The following is a 23,827-nucleotide window of genomic DNA, read 5'->3' on the forward strand; positions in this document are numbered from 1 at the left end:
TACAAGTAGAAAAGCTTGCAGAGGCTGCAATGATAGTACAGCAGGTAGGGCATTTGCCTTGTACAAGGCCAACCTGGGTTCAGTCCCCAGCATCTCATATGGTCCCCAAGCACTGCCAGGAGTAATTCCTGAGTGTAGAACCAGGAGTAAACCCTGAGTCTCACTGGGTGTGACCCAAAAAGAAAAAAAAAAGCTTGCAGAAGTTTTTTTCTTTGTCTTCATGTTTTATCTCATTAGGTCTTTTTCTTTTTGCCAATAAAGTAAAAATAGTCCTTTTTAGGTTTCTAAAATCATCGTTATTTTTATTTTATTTTGTCTTTGGGCCACCACTGGTGGTATTCAGGGTTTACTTCTGACTCTGTACTCAGGGATCACTCCTTATGGGGCTCAGGGGACCATATGTGGAGCTGGGAATCGAGTGCAGGTGGATTACGAGCAATGCAATTCGTTGCCCACTATATTATTGCTCTGACCCCACCATTCCATTTCTTTCATAGAAATTATCTGCTGTAATATAAAATTATTTTTAAAATTTACTTGATCTGTGCTTTTCTGTTTGTTTTGGAGTCACATACAGTGATGCTCAGGCTTCTTCACTCTGTGATCAGGAGTCATTCCTTACAGGGCTCAGAGGTTAATAGGGTTTGTTGAACCAGGATTGGCTGCGTGCAAGGCAACCTGCACCATCTCCCTGACTCTTCTCTTTTGGTGGGGGGTGTAATTTGTCTGTCTGTGTGTGTGTGTGTGTGTGTGTGTGTGTGTGTGTGTGTGTGTGGAGGAGGGTATGCCTAGTGGTGCTTGGGACCCTGTCTGGTGCCAAGGATCAAATGGGTTGGCTGTATACAAGGCAAGTGCCTTAACATGCTTTCTATCTCTCTGATTTCTAGGATCCAGTTATTTGTTTGTTTTGAGGGTCACATCCATCAGTGCTCAGGGCTTAACTCCTGGCTCTACACTTAAGGATCACTCCTGGCAGTGCTCGAGGGACCATATAGGCTGTGTGCAAGGCAGATGCTTTACCTGCTCTACCCAGAGTGATAGCTCGGTCCTCCTAGAACCCAGTTTTATTAACTTTACCAAGTCAATTTAGCAGAGATCCCATGTTCTTGATGTTTAATGACCCTATGTCAGATTAGGTTCTCAATCTTCATCGTCCCCCAGGTCTATTTTCCCCTATTGCAGTAGTTCTGACTTGAATCTGTTTGGTGTTTTTCCCTCTTTCTTTTGTTGTCATTGTTATTGTAATGACTAGGGATCACATATATATTTGACTGGGTGTTTGCACACTTAGGGACTTGCTCTGAGATTACACATCTGGTTGCAGTGTTCACGTATACCTGACTGTGGTGGGCTGGAGATCACTGCTGCAGTGCTAGGAGTCCCAAATGGTAGTTGTTGGGACCACATTTGGCATATGAAGTTGGCACTGAGGATTGAAGTGTGTGCACTTTAAGCCATTGCCCATCTCCCTCGTTTCCCTTCTCTCTCCTGTCCTCTCTCTCCCTGCCCCTGCCCTCCCTTCCCCTTCCTTTTCTCTCTTTTCTTTCCTGTTCCCTTTTATTTCTTTTAATTTTATTACAAGAGTCATACCCAGTGGTATTCAAGAGCCATTAGGTCTGTGAGGTGTTCTGTGATGATGCTGGCCATTAGTTTTAGAGCTTTTGAACATGCTAGGCAGATATTCCACGTATATGCGTCACATCCCCAATCTGTTTTTTTAAAATATGTCTGCTTTGGCTCTTAGTAGTTACTTAACTTTTTTCCTTCTTTTTTGTTTTTGTTTTTTTTTGTTTTTTGTGTTTTAGGCTCTGTCTGGTAGTGGTGTTCTGGTCTTCTCTCATTGCACTCAGGGATCACCTGCAGGGCTCAGACAACCACTGGTTCTGCTGAGTGCAGGGCAAGCGCCTTACCGGCTGTACTATCTCTCTACCCACCATCATTTATTAGTTGCTTACTAAAGAACCTACTTCTCCGTCTGGGAAAAAGTAGCAAGCTACTCAGTTTCCTGCCCACATGGGACAGCCTTGCAAGCTTCCCATGGTGTATTCATACGCTAAAGCCAGTAACAAGCCGGATCTCATTCTCCTGACCCTGAAAGAGCCTCCAGTGCGGCACCGTTAGGAAGGCAGAATGGAGAGAGCTTCTAAAATCTCAGGGATAGGATGAATGGAGAGATTACTGAGCCCACTCGAGAAATCGACGAGCAACGGGATTTTGTGATTCGTGATTTGTGATACTAAAGAGATGATCACATTACAACAAGCTTCAGAGAATTGACTTTGTAGACCTCCATAATAGATTCCATCCTCATTCTGTTAAGTGGGAGAAAATTCGGACCCCAGGAGATGGCTCAAAAAGCTGGAGCAAATAAATAGCAGTATTCCTACATTATTAAAAAAAAAATAATAATGATAATAATAATAATAATTTAAAAAAGAAAGCTGAAGCACATATTTTGTATGTGGGAGACACAGGTTTGATTCCCAGCCCCTCATGGCCCCTTGAGCACCTCCAGGAGTAATCCCCAAGCATCAAGTCAGGAGTTTTCCTCAAATACCACCAGGTGACCTAAAAACATAAACGGAAACAAAATTTAAAAGGTAGGGGACCAGAGAGATAGTAGAGCAAGTTAGGCACTTGCCTGCATGTGGTAGACCTCAAGGTTTGATTCCCTGGCACCCCATAGGGTCTCCACAACCTGCCAGGAATGATCCCTGAGTGTAGACCCATAGTAAGCTCAGAGCACTGCTAAGTGTGACACTGAGACGAAACAAATTTTACCTATTTAAGTCTATAGCTGTACACATCTGCACAGTCTGGTTTCAGTGTTGATCAAACTATTTAAGATAGGTTTTTGTTTTGTTTTGATTTTTCATTTTGATTTTTGATTCCTGCTGGTGTTCAGGGTGCAGTGCAGGCAATGTTTGGGGCACCATGCCGTGCCTGGGACCAAACCCAGGCCTCCTGCTTGCAAATCATACATACAGCCTTTGAGCCGTTTCCCTGTCCATAAAGGTTTTCTGAAATTTCTCAGTAATTAAAAATCATTCTCTAATAAAAATTTTTTTTAAAAAATCATTTACTGAACTTCGAATTTTCCTCCTTTCTCTCCAAGCATTCACATAGCTTTCTCTCTTTTAAAGAAATGCCAGTTTTGATCATTTTGCATTTTGATGATTGAGTCCATGAGCCCTCTTTCTTAATCCTCTTATCCTCTAGGACTGTTTTCTTTTTTAAAATGTAGACAGTGTGATTTAGGTGGGGTTTTTAGGAATGCAATGTCCCTCTCTCCTTTCTGCCCACCCAGTGTCCCCATCCCTCTACTTTCCCACCCTGCAACCATACTCCTTGATAGTTACTTTTGTGTGTGTATTTTTAAGTTTAATCGTTGTAATCTGGGCCCCATGCTTAATGTACTGTTGAATCTACATACAGATTTAGATATAATAGACCTTTGCTCCTACACCAGAGAGGGGCCCAGGAGTAACTTGCTATGTTACTATGTTACTATGTTACTTCCAGACCTCCTCTTCTTGCTCCTCCTCTCCATTTCTTTTTTTCCTTGGAATTTGTGTTTCTGTAATTGAGAGCTAGTGTTTTGTCCACTTTTGCTACCTTCCATTCTATAGACATTTTTAAAAAAATTTTTTGTTGAATATCTATGAGATAGACCATTACAAAGCTGTTCATGATCAGGTTTCAGTCATAGAATGATCCAACCCCATCCCTCCACCAGTGTACATTTCCCACCCAGTGTCCCCAGTTTCCCTCCAACCATTCCCCAACACCCTGTCCCCGCCCCCACCCCCAGCCTGCTTCTATGGCAGGCACTTTTCTTCTTTCTCTTTCTCCTTTTGTGCATTATGGTTTGCAATACTAAGAGGTCATCGTGTTTGGTCAAGGCATTCAGTACTTTTATCAGGAAGGTAAGGATGGAGTAGCTTTTTTAACTGGATGGCAGCTTTGGGGTGTGGAGGTGACTGTCAAGGCTTCCAGAAGTACAGGGAGGTGGCCCATTCTGACCTCAAGAAAGCCTGGAGGTTTCAGTCACAAAACCCACATACCTAAATTTTCAGTAGGTTATATCTCGGTGAGGTCCGCCCTGAGAGGAGTTTGGCTAGGGCCATGGTGTGATTTTGGATTGTTGGACCAAGCTGCTGCCCTGGCTGTGCTTGGGCAGCACCAGGCTCACCCACTCCACTCTGATTTACCCAGGTCTGTTCAGCCTTTCGAGGATCCGAGATTAACCTTGGCTTTTGATCTCTTATGAGCTTTATTTAGCAGGAGGTGGCTTGTGGATGTGGCTTTCATATACCTAGCTTTCAGACATTTAATTTCTTGGGAAACTTGGTCCTGAGTTGTTGGGGTCTGGCCAGAGACACAGCGGCAATTTTGGGGTGTCAGAAGGCCTGAAAGCACCATCAGGCTGCTGATGCACTCACCCTGTGGGTACAGGTTGACCTGCTGCCAGCACCGCACCCCCATAGACGTGCTGTTTTTTATGCCACAGATTAGTGAGAACAGGAGTCTTTTTTGTTTGCATCAGCAATGCTCAGGGGCTACTACTGGCTCTGCCCTTAGGAATCACTCCTGGTGGTGCTGGGGGACCATATGGGATGCCAGGTATCGAACCCAGGTTAGCTGTGTGCAAGGCAAGTGCACTACCCATTGTTCTATCTCTCTGGCCCCTAGGAGAGACTTTATGCATCTTAAAAAAAAAAATCTGAGGTAACTGTATCTCACAATGATTCAATAAAAAAATTGAAAAATAAATCACTGTCACTGTCACTGTCATCCCGTTGCTCATTGATTTGCTTGAGCGGGCACCAGTAACGTCTCCAGTGTGAGACTTGTTACTGTTTTTAGCATATCGAATATGCCACGAGTAGCTTGCCAGGCTGTGCTGTGCACAGGTGAGAGACTCTTGGTAGCTTGCCGGGCTCGCCGGGAGGGGTGGAGGAATAGAACCCAGGTAAACACCCTACCCATTGTGCTATCGCTCCAGCCCCCAAAAATAATAATAATAATAATTAAAAATTCTGATATCTCTACAGAAAATAACTTCCCCTTTAAAATATCTTCAAATGGGGACCAGTGTGATACAGCTGGTCAGCATTTGCCTTATATGCAGCTGACCTGGGTTCAATCCTAGGCATCCCATATAATTCCCCAAGCACCACTGGGAGTAACCCTGGTCTTCAACAGATGTTACTCAAAACAACAACAACAACAAACTTTTAAATGTGTATATCTGTCATATATTGCTTTGTTCTACATAATACTTGAATTTTATCATGAAGGATTGAGCAGATAGAGGAAACATGACAGATTTGTATGACATATCAGGCACATGATCTTCTCAAGTCATATAATTGCAAATGACTGTGAGGGGTTGGAGAGTCAGTACAATGGGTAAAGTCCTTGCGTTGCACGTGGCTGACCCGAGTTGGGTCAAGGCATCCCATATTGTCTTCCAGCACTAACAGGGGTGATTCCTGAGCGCAGAGCCAGGAGTCACCCCTGAGCACTGCCAGGTGTAGCTTAAAAACAAAACAAAACAAAAAAACAAAACAAAAAAGGACTGTGAATTAAATTCTACTAAAGGGCAATAGAATTCTGGGTTTTTGGGGCTGGAGCGATAGCACAGCGGGTAGGGCGTTTGCCTTGCACGCGGCCGACCCGGGTTCTAATCCCAGCATCCCATATGGTCCCCTGAGCACCGCCAGGGGTAATTCCTGAGTGAAGAGCCAGGAGTAACCCCTGTGCATCGCTTGGTGTGACCCAAAAACCAAAAAAAAAAAAAAAAGAATTCTGGGTTTTATATTTTGTCCTAGTGTATTATCTAAAGAAATGTCTTCCTTTTAAATTATTGGTTGTTTCAAAAAGAAATAATAATAAAAAATTAAAAATGGGGCTGGAGCAATAGCACAGCAGGTAGGGCGTTTGCCTTGCACGCGGCCAACCCGGGTTCGATTCCCAGCATTCCATAGGGTCCCCTGAGCACCGCCAGGGGTAATTGCTGAGTGTAGAGCCAGGAGTGACCCCTGTGTATTGCTGGGCGTGACCCAAAAAAGCAAAAAAAAAAAAAAAAGAGGTCAAACAACGGATAATTTATTTATTTATTTATTCTGTCCAGCCCTATGACCTCTTTTTTTTTTTAAACCTGTTTTTTAATTAGAGATTTGTTTTAAGTATCAATTTAAAAAGTGACATTCTGGGGCTGGAGTGATAGCACAGCGGGTAGGGCGTTTGCCTTGCACGCAGCTGACCCGGGTTTGAATCCCAGCATCCCATATGGTCCCCCGAGCACCACCAGGGGTGGTTCCTGAGTACACAGCCATGAGTAATCCCTGTGCATCGCCAGGTGTGACCCAAAAAGCAAAAAAATAAATAAATAAAAATTAAAATTAAAAAAGTGACATTCTTCTGGGGGAAGGACTCTGAAACAGTGCTTAGAGCATCTGGAGGTTCCTCCTGGTAGTTTTTTACCAAACAGGCTGAAAGAAAGGCTATTTTTTCACTGGGGGGTGACACCAGTGGTGATAAGGGCTCACTCCTGACTTTTGTTTTAGGGATCATTCCAAGTGGTGCTTGGGACCCCCAGTGAAAAAATATGGTGCTGGGGATCATACTGGGGTCAGCAGCGTGTCTTTATCTCTTTACTATCTCTCTATCCCCTTTTCTATTTTTCGGAAAAATTTTGTTTTCTTTTGAGGGGGAGGGGCACACCTGGGGATATGCAAGCTTACTCCTGACTCTGCATTCAGGTAACCACTAGCAGTGATCCAGAGATCATATGGTGCTGGGATTGATCCTGGTCCAAAATATATTCTTTCTCCAGTCCCTGGAAACATTTTTAAATGGAGACAGATCATTATTATTATTAAATATTTTTAATGCAAGGTTAAACTGAAAAAGCAATAATGATGAAAATAAAATAGAGCATGAGATTGAGGGAGTGATTTAATTTTCAATATTTAAGAGAGAGCCATCTTTCTCACATAGGTGAGAAATGACAAAACAAAAGCCTATATAAATTGAAAGGAAACAGGAAATCATAGTTGCCTGTCACATTTGAGTATATAAGAAGCCATGAAAATTCTGTTGTTTCAAAAGGGAATGCCCTGCCACAGAGGTGGGGTGGGACAGGGAAGATGGAGTAGTAGGGTGGGAGGGATACTGGGATCATCGGTGGTGAAGAATGGGCACTGGTGGAGGGATGGGTACTCAGCATTGTATGACTGGAACACAAGCACGAAAATATGTAAATCTATAACTGTACCCGCACAGTGATTCACTAATAAAAAAAATTGGAAAATTCTGTTGTTTCTTAATTTTTTCCCCAACTTGCTTTTGCCTTTAAAAAGAAATTTGTTTTTAGAAAGTCATGATTTTTATTGTAGTAGGGATAAAATTTTATCCTAGTAAGGATAAAAGTAAGTATAAATTGGAAGCCAGGCATTGTGAGTTTGCAAAATCTATGTTAAATTTTTGGTTTGAAGGAGCTCATTCCAGAATTTATCTAATCATACACTATGCCCATGTTGCTCTGCTCCTCAGCCCGACCCCTCTCCCTCTTCTAAAGAGAAAACTAAGAAAACTTAACTGCAAATAATAGAATAAAGGTGAATGCTTTTCTGTCCTGTTCGGTCTTCTCTGGTGCTTGTAGTTTACCTGCTGGGTGAAAATAATGTTAAAGGGCCTTGTTGAAATAAAATTCTCATTTCATGATTTTATTAGGAAAATAGATTCTGGGACCAAGAAGCAAAATTATCTCCAGCATAGTAGTTATTAGGAACTTTTCTAGAGATGAATTGCTTTTAGAAGTGCTCTGAGTTTTTAGCCATAATGGCCGTGGCCTTTGCATTTACTTTTATTTATTTATTTGCACTATGTTGTAGTTCCAGAAAGTGCTTAAAAAACACTGTATTTAAAACAAACAGACCAGAACACTCCCTCCTCCTTGTCCTGGGGCATTGAGAAGAATAAAGCTCTCATTTTCCCAGTACCCAATCATCAGCTTGAGTTGGTCCCTCCAAGGAACAGAATTTATTGAAGCAATTTATCCAGGCTAAATGTGATATAAATCTGTGTGCACCTACGTACTTACAGACTCTCTTCCATTACAGCAGTCTGCAGCATCAGTTTCCTTCTTAGTTAGATCCTGTTCCTATCATACTGAAAGATGATTAAGAAACGCTTTCTATTTTGTGAGGCACCGCACAATTTATTTATTTTTGGTCTGGAGACCTACTTATAACCAGCAGTGCTCAGGGCTTACTTCTGGCAGGCTCAGGGGACCATATAGGGTGCTAGGGATTGAACCCGAGTCAGCTGTGTGCAGTGGAAGAACTGTGCTATCTTTCTGGCTGTACTGTCTCTAGCCCAGCACCCCACAACCTTAAATACTCACCAGTTGTGGAATACTGGCTTCTGATCCCTAGTAAGTCTTAAAGAGGAGGAAAGCTGTTACCTACCTATCATCAGGTTTAGTCAGCACTTTAAATTTTATTTTAATGTAGACCTGACTGAGATTAAACTGATATTTTGGTTTATCTCCAAGATAAGATTTGAAGTTTGGTTATAGTTTTGAGTTCATTTCTATGCATATTCAAGTGATAGTTCTTCCCCTTTCGTTTTCCCTTCTTCATATTATTTGAGTGTCCTTTCCTTGTAGAAGGATATTTGAAAATGCCCTTTAGGAATTTAGTCTGTAAAGTCTTTGGGTCTCGCTCCTCCCCTTTTTTTCACTTTCAGTCTTTCCAAATACTGTTTACATATTGGGATTGTTTGTGTTTCTAATGCTACCCATCTCCACTTCCGTTTTTATTCCTAATTGGGATGTGACACATTCATGGTGGAGTTACTACCCTCTGACAGAGAACTTCAGTCAACATTTCAAGAGTTCAGCTTCAATAATTAAAAAAACAACGGCCGTATAAATCCTGCTGTATTCTTTAGAGAAATAGAGGGGATGGATGGCGATGCCTCCTAGTGCCATTTCTTTCCTTCCCTGCAGCAGCACACATCTGTTGGCTGCAGCAGCGCAGCCCAGGAACTCTGGCCGAGAGCGGCACAAACAGCCGGAACATATTCACCCAGTAAACCCCCAAAGAGTCGACATTTGTTTTATTGCTGCTTTTAAAAACCTAGCCATAAATAGAATCAGAGGGGGGAAGGGCACCAATATTTCTCCATTTGCCACAGATGATTGGTGGGGGGAGAAGGAGGCTCCCAGTGGGGAGAGGAGGTCTTTATTTTTATTTTTTTATTAATGAAAATCATTTCCCGTGTAGCCCAATAGGATGGGTGCTTTGTTTTCTTTGGCAATAATCTGGGATAAACAGCCCTTGCCAACAGTCTCGTAGTTTATACACCAGGGAGCCAGATTATGGCCTTGTAAAATGGAGCACCCCTCCTATAATCCCTTAATTAATTAAATGACAAATTTTGGTCTTCTCTAGTTCAGAAATATGGCTTCCGCATCGAACGTTCTGTGAATTTATTGACGTAGGGAACTACACTGGTTGTAATTCAGGCTGGAGAAGTGTGTTATATATTGTAACAGAAGGGGGAAATCTAGCAAAAGGTTTGAAATTCCTTGAATAGTTAAGTCTAAAATTTTCTAATTAAAAGTTTCAATTGAGGAGCAGCAGATCATATGCCACCTGTCTAATGGGTCTCCCCAAAGTAGCCTGTGTTTATAGCCTTGATAGATGGCATTCTTGGAACACCTGTTTCTAGGCTTGATATTTTTGAAGCACTTTTTTTCACTCCAGCGTATTTAACATAACTTTCCCCCCCTACCTCCCCCTCCTCAGCTCCGCTCTGCTATATGAAATATGGGAGACGACAGACCGTTTGTGTGCAATGCCCCGGGCTGTGGACAGGTACGTTTACAATATACTTTATTGTGAATGTCTTGTTGTGAATCAAAGTGGCTGTTTTATCACTAAGGCAAAGAGTTTAAAGCCGGTATTTTACGTGATCACTGGAGGTAATCAGATCAGAGGATTTGCAGTGTGTAAATCCAAGTTATGAGGAAGTGTAGGCACTCTACCGTAATGAAATCTGCCTTGCTCGCTTTCATATTGTTATTCTACTGGTGTTTGTTTCCCGGCACACAGTGTTGAGGAATACGTGTTGCTCTCTTCTCCTTTCTAAAGCTATCCATCTAAATACAAAGCAAGTTTAAAAATATCTTTTCCTAAACCTTCACGGCTATAAAAATCTGCTTAACGTATTTGGATAGGCAGCTGAGAGAGAATGTACCCATTTGTTGTAAACTCCAATTTGCCACAGTCTCTTTGAATTTTTTAAATTAAAAAAAAGGGGGGGAGGTTTCCTTTGACTATTGGCTTTGGAAGTTACTGTCAACAGCTAAGGCATATAATCTAGTTAGGAAATAGAAATCTAACACAAATCCCGAGATCCCCGTATATAAATTTGAAGATTTCTCAGTTATTTTTCTTGTGATGCCATGAGAGGGAAGTGCCTTGTTCTGTGTGGGTTCCCATGTTATTGTTTGCATAGCTGTACGTTCTGTGTCAGATTTTTTTATTGTATACTTTTTAAATAAAGTAATTTTGTTAGAACTGCCTCTTTTTTTTTCATTTTACACTTTCTTAATTCTTCTTCCTAGACCCTCCTTACTACTATATTCCACAAAGGATGAAGAAAGGAATACAAAGAAAGTTTTATCTGACTGCATTAATTCATTTCATGGAAGCTGGATGGTTGAATTTCTGTTCAGTTAGGAATATGTCATGTGACTGTCCAGTGACACTTACTGGTGGTATATGAGATTGCAGACTAGTTATATTAAACATTTTAAATACTTAGATGAAAGAAGAGAATTAAATTCCAGAGATCCCTAAAAAATTGGAACTTAAAAGGTGAATGAAATGGGGGTGGTGACAAGGAATGAGCAAAACAACAAATCCAGCAACTGCTGAAAATTTCAGAAAATACTAAAAAGCCATTGTAGTCAGAAGTATTCAGCATCATAGACTATATCTCCTACTTGTCAGAGTTTTTGAGTCTGTGGTTGACTACATGTTTTCCCCATATTGTTCTTTATTTTGCTTTGTTTTATTTTATCTTCTGGTTTTTGAACCACACCTGGCAGTGCTAAGGGATTACTCCTGACTGCACTCAGGGATCACTCATGGCAGGCTTGGGGGACCTTAGGGGTGCTGGGGATAGAACCCAGGTCATCTGAGTGAAAGACAAATGCTTTACCTGTTACGTTGTCTCTCCAACTCCTTTATTTTATTTATTGTTTACAATTTAAGTTAGCTGACAGGGTACATTTGTTTCATTTTTAATTTGATTCCTCCAAATGTTTCTTTATAATAGTATTTGCTGTGTTCTTTTGATTGATAGTTGATATCAATTATAACTTTTCTTTTTCAGAAGAATAGTTTTATTGAAATTTATGCATTCCCAGAAGGATCTACATTTGATGGGACTTTTAGAAATTTTCTTTTCTTTCTTGTTTTTTAATTAGAGATAGCAGAACAGTAGAGACTTTGGTTCCTGGTTAAACTGCTAGATTTTTCACAAGACTTTTCTGTTCTCTACTTCATCCTTTCTTTTCTATTTCTCCTATTTCTTTTCTCTGTCTTTCTCTGTCTCTCTGTCTCTCTCTCTGTCTCTCTCTCTCTCTCTCTCTCTCTCTTTTTCTCTCTCTCTCTCTCAAGCTGGATTGGGGGGGAATCCGTGTATGAAGCCCAGGGCCTCATACAGCATTCCTAGCCAATTTCTCATTTTATTTCAAACTCAGAGACTCATTCATACAAGGCATGTACTGTACCACTGAGCTACACCCCTTCCCCCACTCCCTCTCATTTCTAAATTGTTGGTTAGTGTTTGTGTTTAGGTTCATTATAACTCTGGTATGGGTGTTGAAGTCTGTCCCATTCAGTGAATGTAGAACTCAGAAACACTGCTGCCATTTTTTGGCCAGGGCATGGGGGGTGGCATGGTTGGAGCACACATAGCTGGACTCCAGGTGTACTCTAGACTCTGGCCTCAGGGGACTATATATATATAGTGGAAGAATCAAACCCAGGTTAGGCATATGAATAGTAGGTCCTAACCTACTATATTATCTCTCCAGTCCCACTGTTGCCATCTTTAAATTTTGGATTTAACTTACTTATTTCATAGGAAAAAAAATATAGAAAGCTACAACTTAAAGCTTGGAAGGTTTCGTCCTTTCGCCTGCTTTGCATGTCAAAACTTCTTGGAAGGTGGTTTTAGTTCTTTAAAAATTTTGAACCCAAGAAAACATGAATCGAACTCAGATCTTATATATGCAAAGCAAGCACTCTACCACTTGAGCCTTATCCCCTGCCCCGTTCAAATTCTTTATTCCAGAAATAGTAGAAAAATTAAAAGGCTATAAATCCCAGGGGAAGTAATAAGGACCATAATAATTTTATAAGGCATGGCTTAAATGTTTGATACTTCCTTATTTCCCTGAAAGTATCAAATTCAAGTGGCTTTTACTAATTATAGAAAAAGGAATTAAATCAAGTTGGTATCTTGATCCTTAAAAGAAAAAACAACCAGCAATTATTGGAACCTGGAATCATTTGAATGTCTGATTTTTGGGGGGAGGTTAGTCCACACTCAGTGGTACTTGGTAGCTAGTCTTGGTTCAGTACTGGAACTGAGGGATTTGCTTCTCTTCGTGCTCAGGGGATGTACCGGGGACTTAACAGGGTCAACCATGTGCAAGGCTAGTGCCTGAGCCCCTATGCTGTGTAGTTCTTAATGTCTAGATCTTTCTCAGATTTTGCCCTGTGTACCCAACCCCTAAGCTGAGAAGTTACCTTATGCCTTAATATTAAGGAAAGGCGAAAGGAAAATTCACCTAAAATAGACTGGTGGATTATGCTCTCCACCATATAATCAAAACCACTGGGCTTTCACTGGATACGTAAACATGTTTTGGTTGCTAGGTCTTTAATAGCTGTTATTTTTGGATTTTGTTCATGATCCACTTCCCAACAGTAGGTCTGATGTTACACAGCTGAATTCTAAATATGCTGCATGTATGTTTATAAAAAAAAAAAAAAAAAGGAAAGAAAGAATCCAAGGATACTGAAGGTTGTGTTCTCTGCACTGTTATCTGGAGACAGATGATGGGGTTTTCAAACCCTCTCATCCTGTCCTCCTGTTGAAACGCTTTCTTTTGAGGCCTTATCCCCCTCATGGAGGAAAACTCCAGGAAAGCAATATACTTGCTAGCACCACTCTATGGAATTTGGTGGGAGGAGTAGTTAGTGGTGTTGCCTCCAGAGAATGGATTAGTGTTGTTAAGGCAACAGTGTCCCAGATACCCTGTACCCAGATACCAAAGGGCTAGTTAAGTTTGAGTTGTATGGGTTTTGAAATGTTTATAAAATAGCATCTATTTTAAAACATTGTGATGTACTGTAGTTCAGTGACAGAGTACATGCTTCAAATGTATTTGGGAGCTCCCAAGCAGTGTGTATGTGGGGGGAGTTGGTGATTGCTGATAATATTTGGCCCAACTGCGCCTAGTTTGGTGCTCTGACCCAGCAGAGCTTGAGGCTGTCGGTATCATCCAGGTGATGCTAGATGCTATACTGTTGGAGGATAGGTGGGAAGGGTAGGGTGGCATGTAGTGCGAGAGATTAAATTCAGGACCAAGGGCAAGCAAGACCTGTGCCCCCGCCCTTTGAACTATCTCCCCTAGCTCATTCTCAACTTTTTTTTTTTTTTTTTAGGAATCATTGGGACATAGATTTTATTGTACATTCAATCATAAATGGCTTTGTTAATTTGGAAAGGGAAAAATCAATGGTTACTTCATTGGTGCAATCTGACAGGTAAAAATTGCAAGGAGTAAGAGGACATATATACAACAGAGAGGGGGCCAAGGCGACAAAAAGATTTGGAACCACTGGCCCAGGGGAGAAAAAGCTGTAGCTGCCTTGATTCTCTAGGGAGGAGGGATTCTCAGTGCCTTGGGGGCCGAGCCCATAGGTTTCAAGGCAGAACAAGGTCCCTCTTTTTCCCACCCTCTGGGGTCTGCAACGCAAGCATGAGAGGATTTCTTCTCCAGCCGGCTGGACCCCCCACGTCACAGGGTCCCACTGAGGCCAAAGGGAGCCTGCGGAAAGGCGCAGCAGAGGCGGGAGGGCTGGTCAGCAGTAGACTGGACAGGGGCCCAGGGGACTCCTTGCATCAGCAGCTGCCCGGAGCGGACTCGAGGGGACGCGGCTACACGTTCTGTTCGACTGCCCGTTTTGCCGCCTCCACCTCGCCCTCCCCAGTGCCGCTGCAGCCATCTTGTGTCTCCGGCCGGGCTCATTCTCAACTTTTTTTTTTTTTTTTTTTTTGCTTTTTGGATCACACCCGGCGATGCACAGGGGTCACTCCTGGCTCATGCACTCAGGAATCACCCCTGGTGGTGCTCAGGGGACCATATGGGATGCTGGGATTCGAACCTGGGTCGGCCACGTGCAAGGCAAACGCCCTACCCGCTGTGCTATCACTCCAGCCCCCTCAACTTTTTTTTAATTGAAGAAAATACATGTTTTGGGCCGAGTGATAGTACAGGTGGTAGGGTGCTTGCCTTGAACATGGCTGACCTGGGTTCCATCCCTGGTACCCCTTATGGTTTTTCAGGTTCCACCAGGAATGATCCCTCAGTGCAGAACCAGGAATAAATCCCGAGTACTGCTGGGTATAAACCTCCCCCCACCAAAAAATTACATATATGACTGGAAAGATTCCCATGCTATCTCATGCCTGCCATCTGCAAAGCCCAGAGTTTGATTCCTGGCTCTGTATAGTCTCTGCCTGTCGGCGCTGCAGAGACTGCAGGTGGTTCCTATAAATTTCAAAAACTATTTCTATTAGTTTGACAAAATAGAGGCAAACACATTTTTTTTTTCCGTCAAACTAATAGAAATAGTTTGGTGCTAAATCTAGGAAGCGTCCTAAGGTTTTTTTTTTTTTTAATGCTTTTGGAACATTTTAATTTGAATTAGTTTATAAAATTATTCTATTTGAGTTGGAGCGATAGTACAACAGATAAGGTGCTTGCTTTGTGTGTGGCTGGCATAGAGTTGATCCCTGGCACCTATTACTCCTGAACCCTACCAGGAGTAAGCCCTGAGCACCACTGAGAATGACCCCCAAGCCACAAAAGTCCTGAGCACCACAGGGTGTGACCCAAAAACAAAACAAAACAAATTATATTTTATATAGGAGCAGGAAAAAGTTACTGTGCCTATTTGTAGTCTTGAATTTGCAATATTATATCATGTGAAGACAATTAGAAACCACCTTTTGGAACTGTGTAGATCAACTCTAGAGCATTTACCTTCAATAATAGCGGTAACGTGGTATAGGGATACCACAAGAAGAAAAGAAGAAACCACGTTTGTGTGCCTTTTTGTTTAATTTTTATTACCAGGAATTAATAAATTTCTTATACTTCCTTCTCAGACACTGTGATTTTCAGTACAAAATTAGGCAGACTTGAGCCAGAGGGAGTCAGTGGGCTGAGTTCATGGTACATGCCGGAGTCACCACATTATCCCCTGAGCATTATTGGGGGCAAACCACCACTCTCAGTAGGAGGTCAAGTGCAGCCAATTCCTGTCAATCCCTGGTACTGCTTATGGCCCCCTGAGCACTGCTGGGGTCAATATAGCCCTATGGTATCACTGGTGTGGCCCATCTCCTCCCCCTACCAAACAACAACAAAAAGTGTCCAAATTACGCAGCCTAAGTAGTCCATCTGCTAATCATAATCTAGTCTTCACAGAATTACATAAACTTATTACTTACAATGTTTTTTTCTTAGAATAAGAACACATTTCATCTGAGAAGATACTATTAGCATATATACATATATATATGTATTTTTTTTATGGGAGGCCACATACCCAGCAGTGCATAGGGGTCACTCCTGGCTCTGTACTCAGGAATTACTCCTGGTGGGCTCGAGGACCATATGGGATACCTGGGGATTGAACCAGGATTGGGCACATGCAAGGCAAGTACCCTGTCTGCTGTGCTCTCTCCAGCCCCAAATGGATGATTATTACAGTCTCACTATTAGTCATGGGGAAAGGTTTATGTCATAATCATTTATACCAACTCTGTCCTTTTCATTTTTTGTTTGTTTGTTTGTTTTTGTTGTTTGGACCACACTCAGCAGTGCTCCGGGGACCTTGCAGTACCTGGGATTGACCCCTAGCATCCTGCATGCAAAGCATCCACTGTCTCCCGTCCAGAGAGCTCTCTTAGCCCCGGCTCTGTCCTTCAAAGGGAAAGTCCTTAGGTAGTTTCTCTGTCCAGTGTGATCTGAGGGGCTGTTACTTTTTGTCCTCTCCTGAGGATATCTTCTAGTAGATCTTTTCTTCTCCCAGAAGACATTTAGGTACATTCAGCTTGAGGTACTTGCTCATATCTTTCTGAGACATGAAACATAGCTCAAGAGGTTCTGCTTTCCCTTTTTAAGGCCACGAATAGCAGTGGAACCCTAGATGTGGTGGGATTGAGGGCAGCTTCTTGTGTCTCTTTATCTTGTCATATAATAGGAATAATGTTTATAGTGCTGTAGTCCTGGCTTCACTTGGCATTTAACCAACCACCAATGCTGTTTATTGCTTCGTACCCTCTGCCTCCATGAACATTATCCCTTAAATCTCTATTGCTTTGTAATATATGAGGCAAGAAATAGCTTCTATGATTGGTTAAATGCTGGCATGCTACAAAGGTATATGTTTTATTGGCTATATAACACAAATCTATAGAGATTATTTCTGTTATCCCAGCCCTCCCATTGAATGATTCTTACTGGTATTATGGGACTGAATTTTTCGTTCTTTCCCATTGGCAAGTTTCCCTATTACCTGGTATTAAACAAAAGAAAAGCTAGGAAGAATCTGTTGTTGCTAATTACTGATTCCTTGTAAGGAGTACATTTTCAATTGAAAAATTACAGGGAAGAAACGGATCTGATAGGCAAATGTGACTTATTATGGAACATACTATTTTTACATGCTTTGACAGGTGAGGGCAATTTCAAGCAAACAAATAAGCCTTTCTTCCTCCTCCCCTGCCAAGAGTTAAATAAAATTCAAATTTTTTATTTAATAATTCATATTTCTTTCAATAATTCATCCAGTTCCCATCTGGTAAGAGTGCCTGCATGCTGTCAGGCAGCTGAAAATACACTGTATTCTGCACAATTAGGCCAAATGCTAACCTTGTTTTTTGTAACAGTATGTTTATCTTACAATAAATATTTTCTTTTTTGCTTCTTTTTTTGGGGAGTAGGGTCATACCCAGCAATGCTCAGGGTTTTTTCCTGGCTCTGCACTAAAGGAATCACTCCTGGCAGTGCTCAGGGACCATATGGGATCGAATCCGGGTCAGCTGCATGCAATGCAAACGCTCTACCCAGTGTACCATCGCTCTGGCCCCTCTTGCAATGACTTTGATTCCGCTCTGACTGCGTAGCAGTTTTATGTAACCTTGTGATGGGAGAGACCACTGTTACTCATTGACGTACATGCATCTACGTTGAGGTGTAGATAAAATTGGGACATGCATTTTTCAGAGTATTGGTGTTAATAGCAAGGAATTAAACACAAGGTGTTTTGTTTTTATTTAAAATAGAGCCAAGACTGTTAAGTTGACTGGTGGGGAAGGGGCAGGGTTTGAGGGTGGGGAGAGAATATGGGAACACAAGTGGTGGGATTGGTGTTGAAATATTGTATGCCTAAAACTCAGCTAGCAACAACTTTGTAAAGCACAGTTCTTTAATAAAAATAAATATGTATTTTTAAAAAGATAAAAATTAATTGATTAAATTAAATAGGGCCAGGGAGAAATACAAGTAGTCAGGCTTTGCCTTGCATGTGGCTCTGGTGGCTGCAACCAAGGTTCACATCACAGCACCACACATGGTCTCCTGAGCACTGCTGGGTGTGGCCCTTACCCTATCCCAAATTAATTAATGAAAATAAAATAGGGCCACACTTGCTGGTGCTAGGGCTCAGTGGAGCTTCTTGGTGGGTACTGAGAACACACCAGTTTGGGGCTGGGGGCATTAGTGCTGCCAGCGATTGAATTCAGGGCCACACATAGCTCGGCACATACTCCACCCTTTAATATATCTTCCTGACCACATATCCAAGAGTCTTTTTGTTTTTTTTCTTTGGTTTTGGTTTTGGTGCCACATCCGATGACACTCAGGGGTTACTCCTGACTCTGCATTCAACTCAGGAATTACTCCTGGTGGTTCTTGGGGGACCATATGGGATTGCCAGGGATCCAACCCAGGTGGGCCATATGTGAGGTAAATACCTTATCCGCTGTACTATCGCTGTGGCCTCCATACCCAAGTTTTCATTTTAATTTTTGGCTTTTTGGGTCACACCCAGCGATGTTCAGGGGTCACTCCTGGCTCTGCACTCAGGAATTACCCCTGGTGGTGCTCGGGGGACCATATGGGATGCTAGGGATTGAACCCCGGTCATCTGCATGCAAGGCAAATGCCCTACCCACTGTACTATCACTCTGGATCCAAAACCAAGTTTTTAAGGGTGTATGTGGCACCCTTGACAGTTGCCTTTAGAACGTGTGGTTGGTTAGGGGCTGGAGAGATAGTGCAGCAGGTAAGACACTTTTCCTTGTATGCTGTCAACCCTGTTTTGATCCCTGGCACTGCATAGAGCTTTCTGAATCCCTGAGCACTGTCAGGGTCTTTGAGCACAGAGCCAGAAGTAAGCCCTGAGCACTTCTGAGTGTGGCTCCAAAACCATAAAACAAAGTTAATTTGGGAACTGGAGAGATAGTATAGAGGGGATAAGGCACTTACCTTGTGTATGGTCCTCTGAGCACAGAGCCAGAGTAAACTGTGAGCACTGCCCGATGTGGCTCCAAAATCAAAAAAAGAAAAGAAAAGAAAAAAAGTGAGATGTGATTGTTTTGTTTTTTTAATTTTTTGTACTGCATTTATTTTTTTGTTTTTGGTTTTGGGCCACATTCAGCTGTGTTCAGGACTTAACTCTTGGCAGGCTCAGGGGATCATATGGAAGGCCAGGGATTGAACGGGGGATTGCTGTGTGCAAAGCAAGCCCTCCACCCACGGGACTATTATTTGCCCCCTGCATTTATTATTATGTTACTAAAAGAAGAGTAGATGAAGGGTATCTTTGCTCTAATCTGGGGGCGGAGAAATAAAAGCCTAGTTGGGGTTAAACCCTAGAAATTAAGGAGAAAATTTTTACTTTTCATTTCTACAAGTATGACTTCTTACTTGGAATGAGCATCAAGAAACGCTTCTCGGAGCATTTCTGATTTTAAAATCTTGTATCTTTGTGTCTCAGTTCTTCTAAGTCTGGGAAGGGGCTATTTCCTAGTCACTTCCTTCATAAACTCCTGAGTTTATATAAAGGATCTGAGAACCTACCCTTTGTCCCTCCTTTGCTATTTGTACGAAACCACATATAGCTCGGTTGTTAACTCACAGAATATTGTCATCATTATATGGAATTCTTCATTCTTTTTTCAAACACTCTTCCAGCTAATGCGGCAGATTGAAGAGCAACCAGTATGCTCCCCTCCCTGGTTAGCGAGTTTCTGTAATGCAGATTGACTTGCTCAGCAGTGATTTTGTCTGGAGCCCTTGTTAAGGCCTTCTCTGTGTGTGGATTCATAACGCATCTGTGTGTACATCTACAGTGCTATATAAATAATAATAAGTAATCACCAGATGGCCTATAACTGCTCCTCTGGACCCACTGGGTCTCTTGAAGCTGTTAGTAAAGTCTTCTGGCATTTTGCTAGGGAAAACTTGGCAGAGATTTATTTCTAAAAAAATTCAAACTCACAACTGGGTGTTTAGGACTAGATATTGCTGTCTGTGTTGTAAATATTTAACGTGCTTTGTACAGTGACAAGTAAAAGCGCCATTACTAACCACATACGGTGGCTAAGGCTCTCTTCCCTCCCGGCCTTTTAGAGATGAAAAGAAATGTGGATAAATTGTGCATTATGAATAACATGCAAGAGATGCTGCCTGAAAGCACTTTTATAGGAGAAGAAAGAGAATTTCCCTGTTCTCTTGAAAGGGTGTAACTGGAAAAATTTAGTTGTTTTTTTTTTTTTTTTTAGCAATATACCACTGGCTTAAATTTTAAATCTTATATTTAGAAAATTTTGAATTTGGAAAAGTCCCCTCAGACACCAGAGAAGTATAGGGGTTAAGGCATATGCCTTGTATGCTGTCCACCCCAGTTAGATCCCCTGCACGGACCCTGGAAGGGCTCGTCAGCCTCCTCAGCAGAAACTGGGAAGTCCAAAACATAAAACCTAGCTGGAGTATGGTCAGAGCCAGGTTTGATCTTAAACATGTCTATATAATTAAATGATAAATCTTTTTGGAAGAGTTACAGTTACCAGTGTTAATAAGCAAACTTTTAAACTTTTGATTATGCCTGAAACTTTACAAAATGTTTTTTTGTTATAGGCCGTAGCCTGCAGTCCTCAGGGATCACTCCTGGTGTGAAAAGGCAGGCGCCTTACTCGTTGTACTATTGCTCTGGCCTCATATATTTGAAATTTTAAAAGAAGTATACGGTAGGGGCTGAGCACCACATAAACCCCCAAACATGGCTGATGTGACATAAACTCCCCTCACACTCCCCCTCCTCAAAAAAAAAGAAAGGAAAGGGGGGGAAACAGGCAGAGTGCACATAGCTGACCTGGGTTCAATCTCTGCCATCCCATATGGTCCCCGAGCATTGCCATCAGTGAACCCTGAGCACAGAGCCAGGAGTAAGCCCTGAGCACCACTGGGTATAGCCTAAATAAAACAGAAAGGAAGAAAAAACTGCTCTGGAGAGCTGATATAGGGATTAAGACACTTGTCTTACATGACGTTAACCCCAGTTAGATTCCTGACACCTCGTGGGTCCCCAAACACTGCCAGGGGTGACTCTTAAGCGCAGAGCCAAGAATAACCCCCAAGCACCACTGTAGCACTCCAAGAACATTACACAGAAATATATCTTTATTTTTGCTTTATTGATTTGTAATCAATAGGACTGTGGGGCTGGATTGTAATTCCTTACACATGGAAGGCCTGGATTAGATCCCTACCACCCCTTGGTACTGAGTGACGCCCAAGCACAGAGCCAGGAGTAACACCTGAACACTGAACAAGTATACCCCAACAACCCCCTCCCCCAAAAGGATTGTGTATTTTGGTGTTTTGGGGTGGGTTTTTATTTTTGTATGTTTGTTTTATTTTTTTGCCAGGGGTTGGGGGATGAGTTATTCTGGTTTTCCACTTAGAATTTTCTGGTTAGCATTTTGCTGTTATTCCAGTACCTACATAGTACTGGATAGTATTGCTCAGTACAGTAATACTTATTTGAAAATCATAATGGGGCTGGGAAGATGACTCAAAGGGCAGAAGTACAATGATTGTGGAAGGGTTCATTTAATCTCCAGCACCACATGGTTCTCTAAGCACCAGGTGTAGCCCGCCCCAAAAAACCCAAATTAATAAAAATTATAATTGATCTGATAACCTCTAAATGTTAGTGGTCTGATTTCAATCTTTGCTTTGTTTATTACCACAAAAGGTTCTAAACAGAAATTGGATGTTGGTGGGACTGGAGCGATAGCACAGCGGGTAGGGCATTTGCCTTGCATGTGGTTGACCTGGGTTCAATTCCCAGCATCCTATATGGTCCCCTGAGCACTGCCAGGAGTAATTCCTGAGTGCAGAGCCAAGAGTAACCCCTGTGCATTGCCAGGTGTGACCCAAAAAGCAAAAAAAAAAAAAAAAAAAGAAATTAGATGTTGTAACCCTGAAGCCTTGTTTCTTTTTGTCTATGTCTATTGTTTTCTTTTTGGATCTGTGTAACATTAGGATAGTCCTATAAATCATTGCACATGACTATCAGTTTCAAGTTAGGATGTATAGAAAGCTTTGCTCTTTCAAAAATCTCATCTTGAAGAAATTATTACAAATTGTGAAAGAAATCCTGCTATTAATAGTTTATTATAGACAGACTTTGCTTTTTAGATTTTTCTCACAAAATTATCTATCAGGATAAGGGTAGCACTGTAGCACTGTCGTCCCGTTATTCATCTATTTGCTCAAGCGGGCACCAGTAACGTCTCCATTGTGAAACTTGTTACTGTTTTTGGCATATTGACTATTCCACGGGTAGCTTGCCAGGATAAGGGTAGGAATTAAAAAAGGAAACATCATAGAGAAAAGATGGAAGTTGTCTCTAATATTACCTTTGTGTTTTCATTTCTAAACTTCTTTGTTCAGTGTAATACTCTACCTAAAATTGTTCTTGGTACGAATCTGGACTATTTGCAACTGTCATGTGAAAATACAAAGGCAGTGAGAATGAATTTTGTGAAATTAGCCCATTTCTAGTCCAGCATGCCTTATGCCCTGTGTGGCTGCTAATTCTGCTAGCAGATTGAAGAGCTTGAACCAACTTCTGCTCCGAAGACAAAAATTGCCCACCATTATTCCAGCTTTTAAATCGTGTTCACGTCAATGATGTCAGGTTTTGAGCAAACATAGTTCTGTCTCTAGATCCCAAGTGGAATTTGAAATTCCCTGGGTTAGAAGAAAAGAGTTCTTCCTTTTGCCTTTGAAAAACTTAGAGTAGCTCTGCAGGGAAACTCAGCAAAATAAATCTGCTGCCTTGCAGTGTCCTCTGAGTCATTGTCAGAAACTGAGTGCTCTGTTAGGCATTCAGCAGATTGGCTGTCAGAGTTGCAGTTCTGCTTATCATAGACACAGACTCTCGAAGAGCCATTTATGTTATTCCAGAGAGAATCGTGGTGGCAAAAGGCACACCTACATTTTCCTCTCAAGGGTCAGATCTTCTTTGGATACTGGGCAATTATCTCTTGATTTTCCTGAAAAATATTTCAATCTACTCTAAAAATTGCCACCAGCACAGGCTGCAGACTTGGGTACAGTGATAGACTCTGATTTCTTACCTCCAGGGAGAGGCATCAGGGTGACACTAGTAAGTATGCCAGAGGCCCAATGGTAGTGATATTTCTGCGGAATATCTCAGTCCCTTTAATCTTGGCTTCTCTTTTCTTTTTCCAGGGAGATAAGATTTTACTTTAGTTTTTTGCACACCAGACCCCGTTAAAAAGAGAAAGGAAAAAAAAAAAAAGACAGAATTGTCTTCTTTTCCTTCCTCACTTTTTTGCTTTATTTATTTTAAAAAAAAGAAAATGGAGGTCACACGTGGCAGTGCTCGGGGATTTCTGACTTGCTCTCAAGAGTCTCTCTTGCCAAGAGCCCTACACGCTGTATTATCGCTCCAGCCCAGCTTTTCCTCACTTTCTCAAGTCTCCCCACCCCTGTTTTTGTTTTTATTCTGGTTTAGTACCGTTGATTAGATCCAGGGCCTTTTATGTAGGCAAGTGCTGAGCTATGGCTGACCCAGACCTCTTTTCTTTACTTTCTCTCCAGTTTGTAGTCTAATATATTTCCTTTCTCTCTCTCTCTTTTTTTTTTTTTTTTGGGCCATGGGGAGTTGGGGCCACAGCCAGCAGTGTTCAGGGTTTACTCCTGGCTCTGCACTCAAATTACTCCCTGTGGTGCTTGGGGGACCCTAGGAAGGGCTAGGCATCGAACTTGGGTCGACTGTGTGCAAGGCAAGGATCCTGCCCACTCTACTATCTCCAGTTCCCATTTTTACACTTTGCCTTGCTCTTATTATAGCTTATCTTGTCCCTATTAGTCATTGTATCTTGTGGGACTTTTTAACTC

At 41.9% G+C, this 23,827-nt stretch overlaps 1 protein-coding gene across 2 annotated transcripts in view; it reads left to right on the forward strand.

The window, feature by feature from the left end:
• Window positions 1-23,827, forward strand: part of LOC101553126 (cyclic AMP-dependent transcription factor ATF-7) — a 121,611-nt gene that overhangs the window by 23,709 nt on the left and 74,075 nt on the right. For both annotated transcript variants that reach the window (XM_004601540.2, XM_055125318.1), the window contains exon 2: window positions 9,822-9,890. In XM_004601540.2, the coding sequence (XP_004601597.1) occupies window positions 9,843-9,890 (48 nt within the window). In that variant the 5' untranslated portion in view covers window positions 9,822-9,842. The remainder of the gene's footprint in view (window positions 1-9,821; window positions 9,891-23,827) is intronic.

The sequence above is a fragment of the Sorex araneus genome, chromosome 2 (genome assembly GCF_027595985.1).
Source record: "Sorex araneus isolate mSorAra2 chromosome 2, mSorAra2.pri, whole genome shotgun sequence".
Classification (NCBI taxonomy): Eukaryota; Metazoa; Chordata; class Mammalia; order Eulipotyphla; family Soricidae; genus Sorex; species Sorex araneus.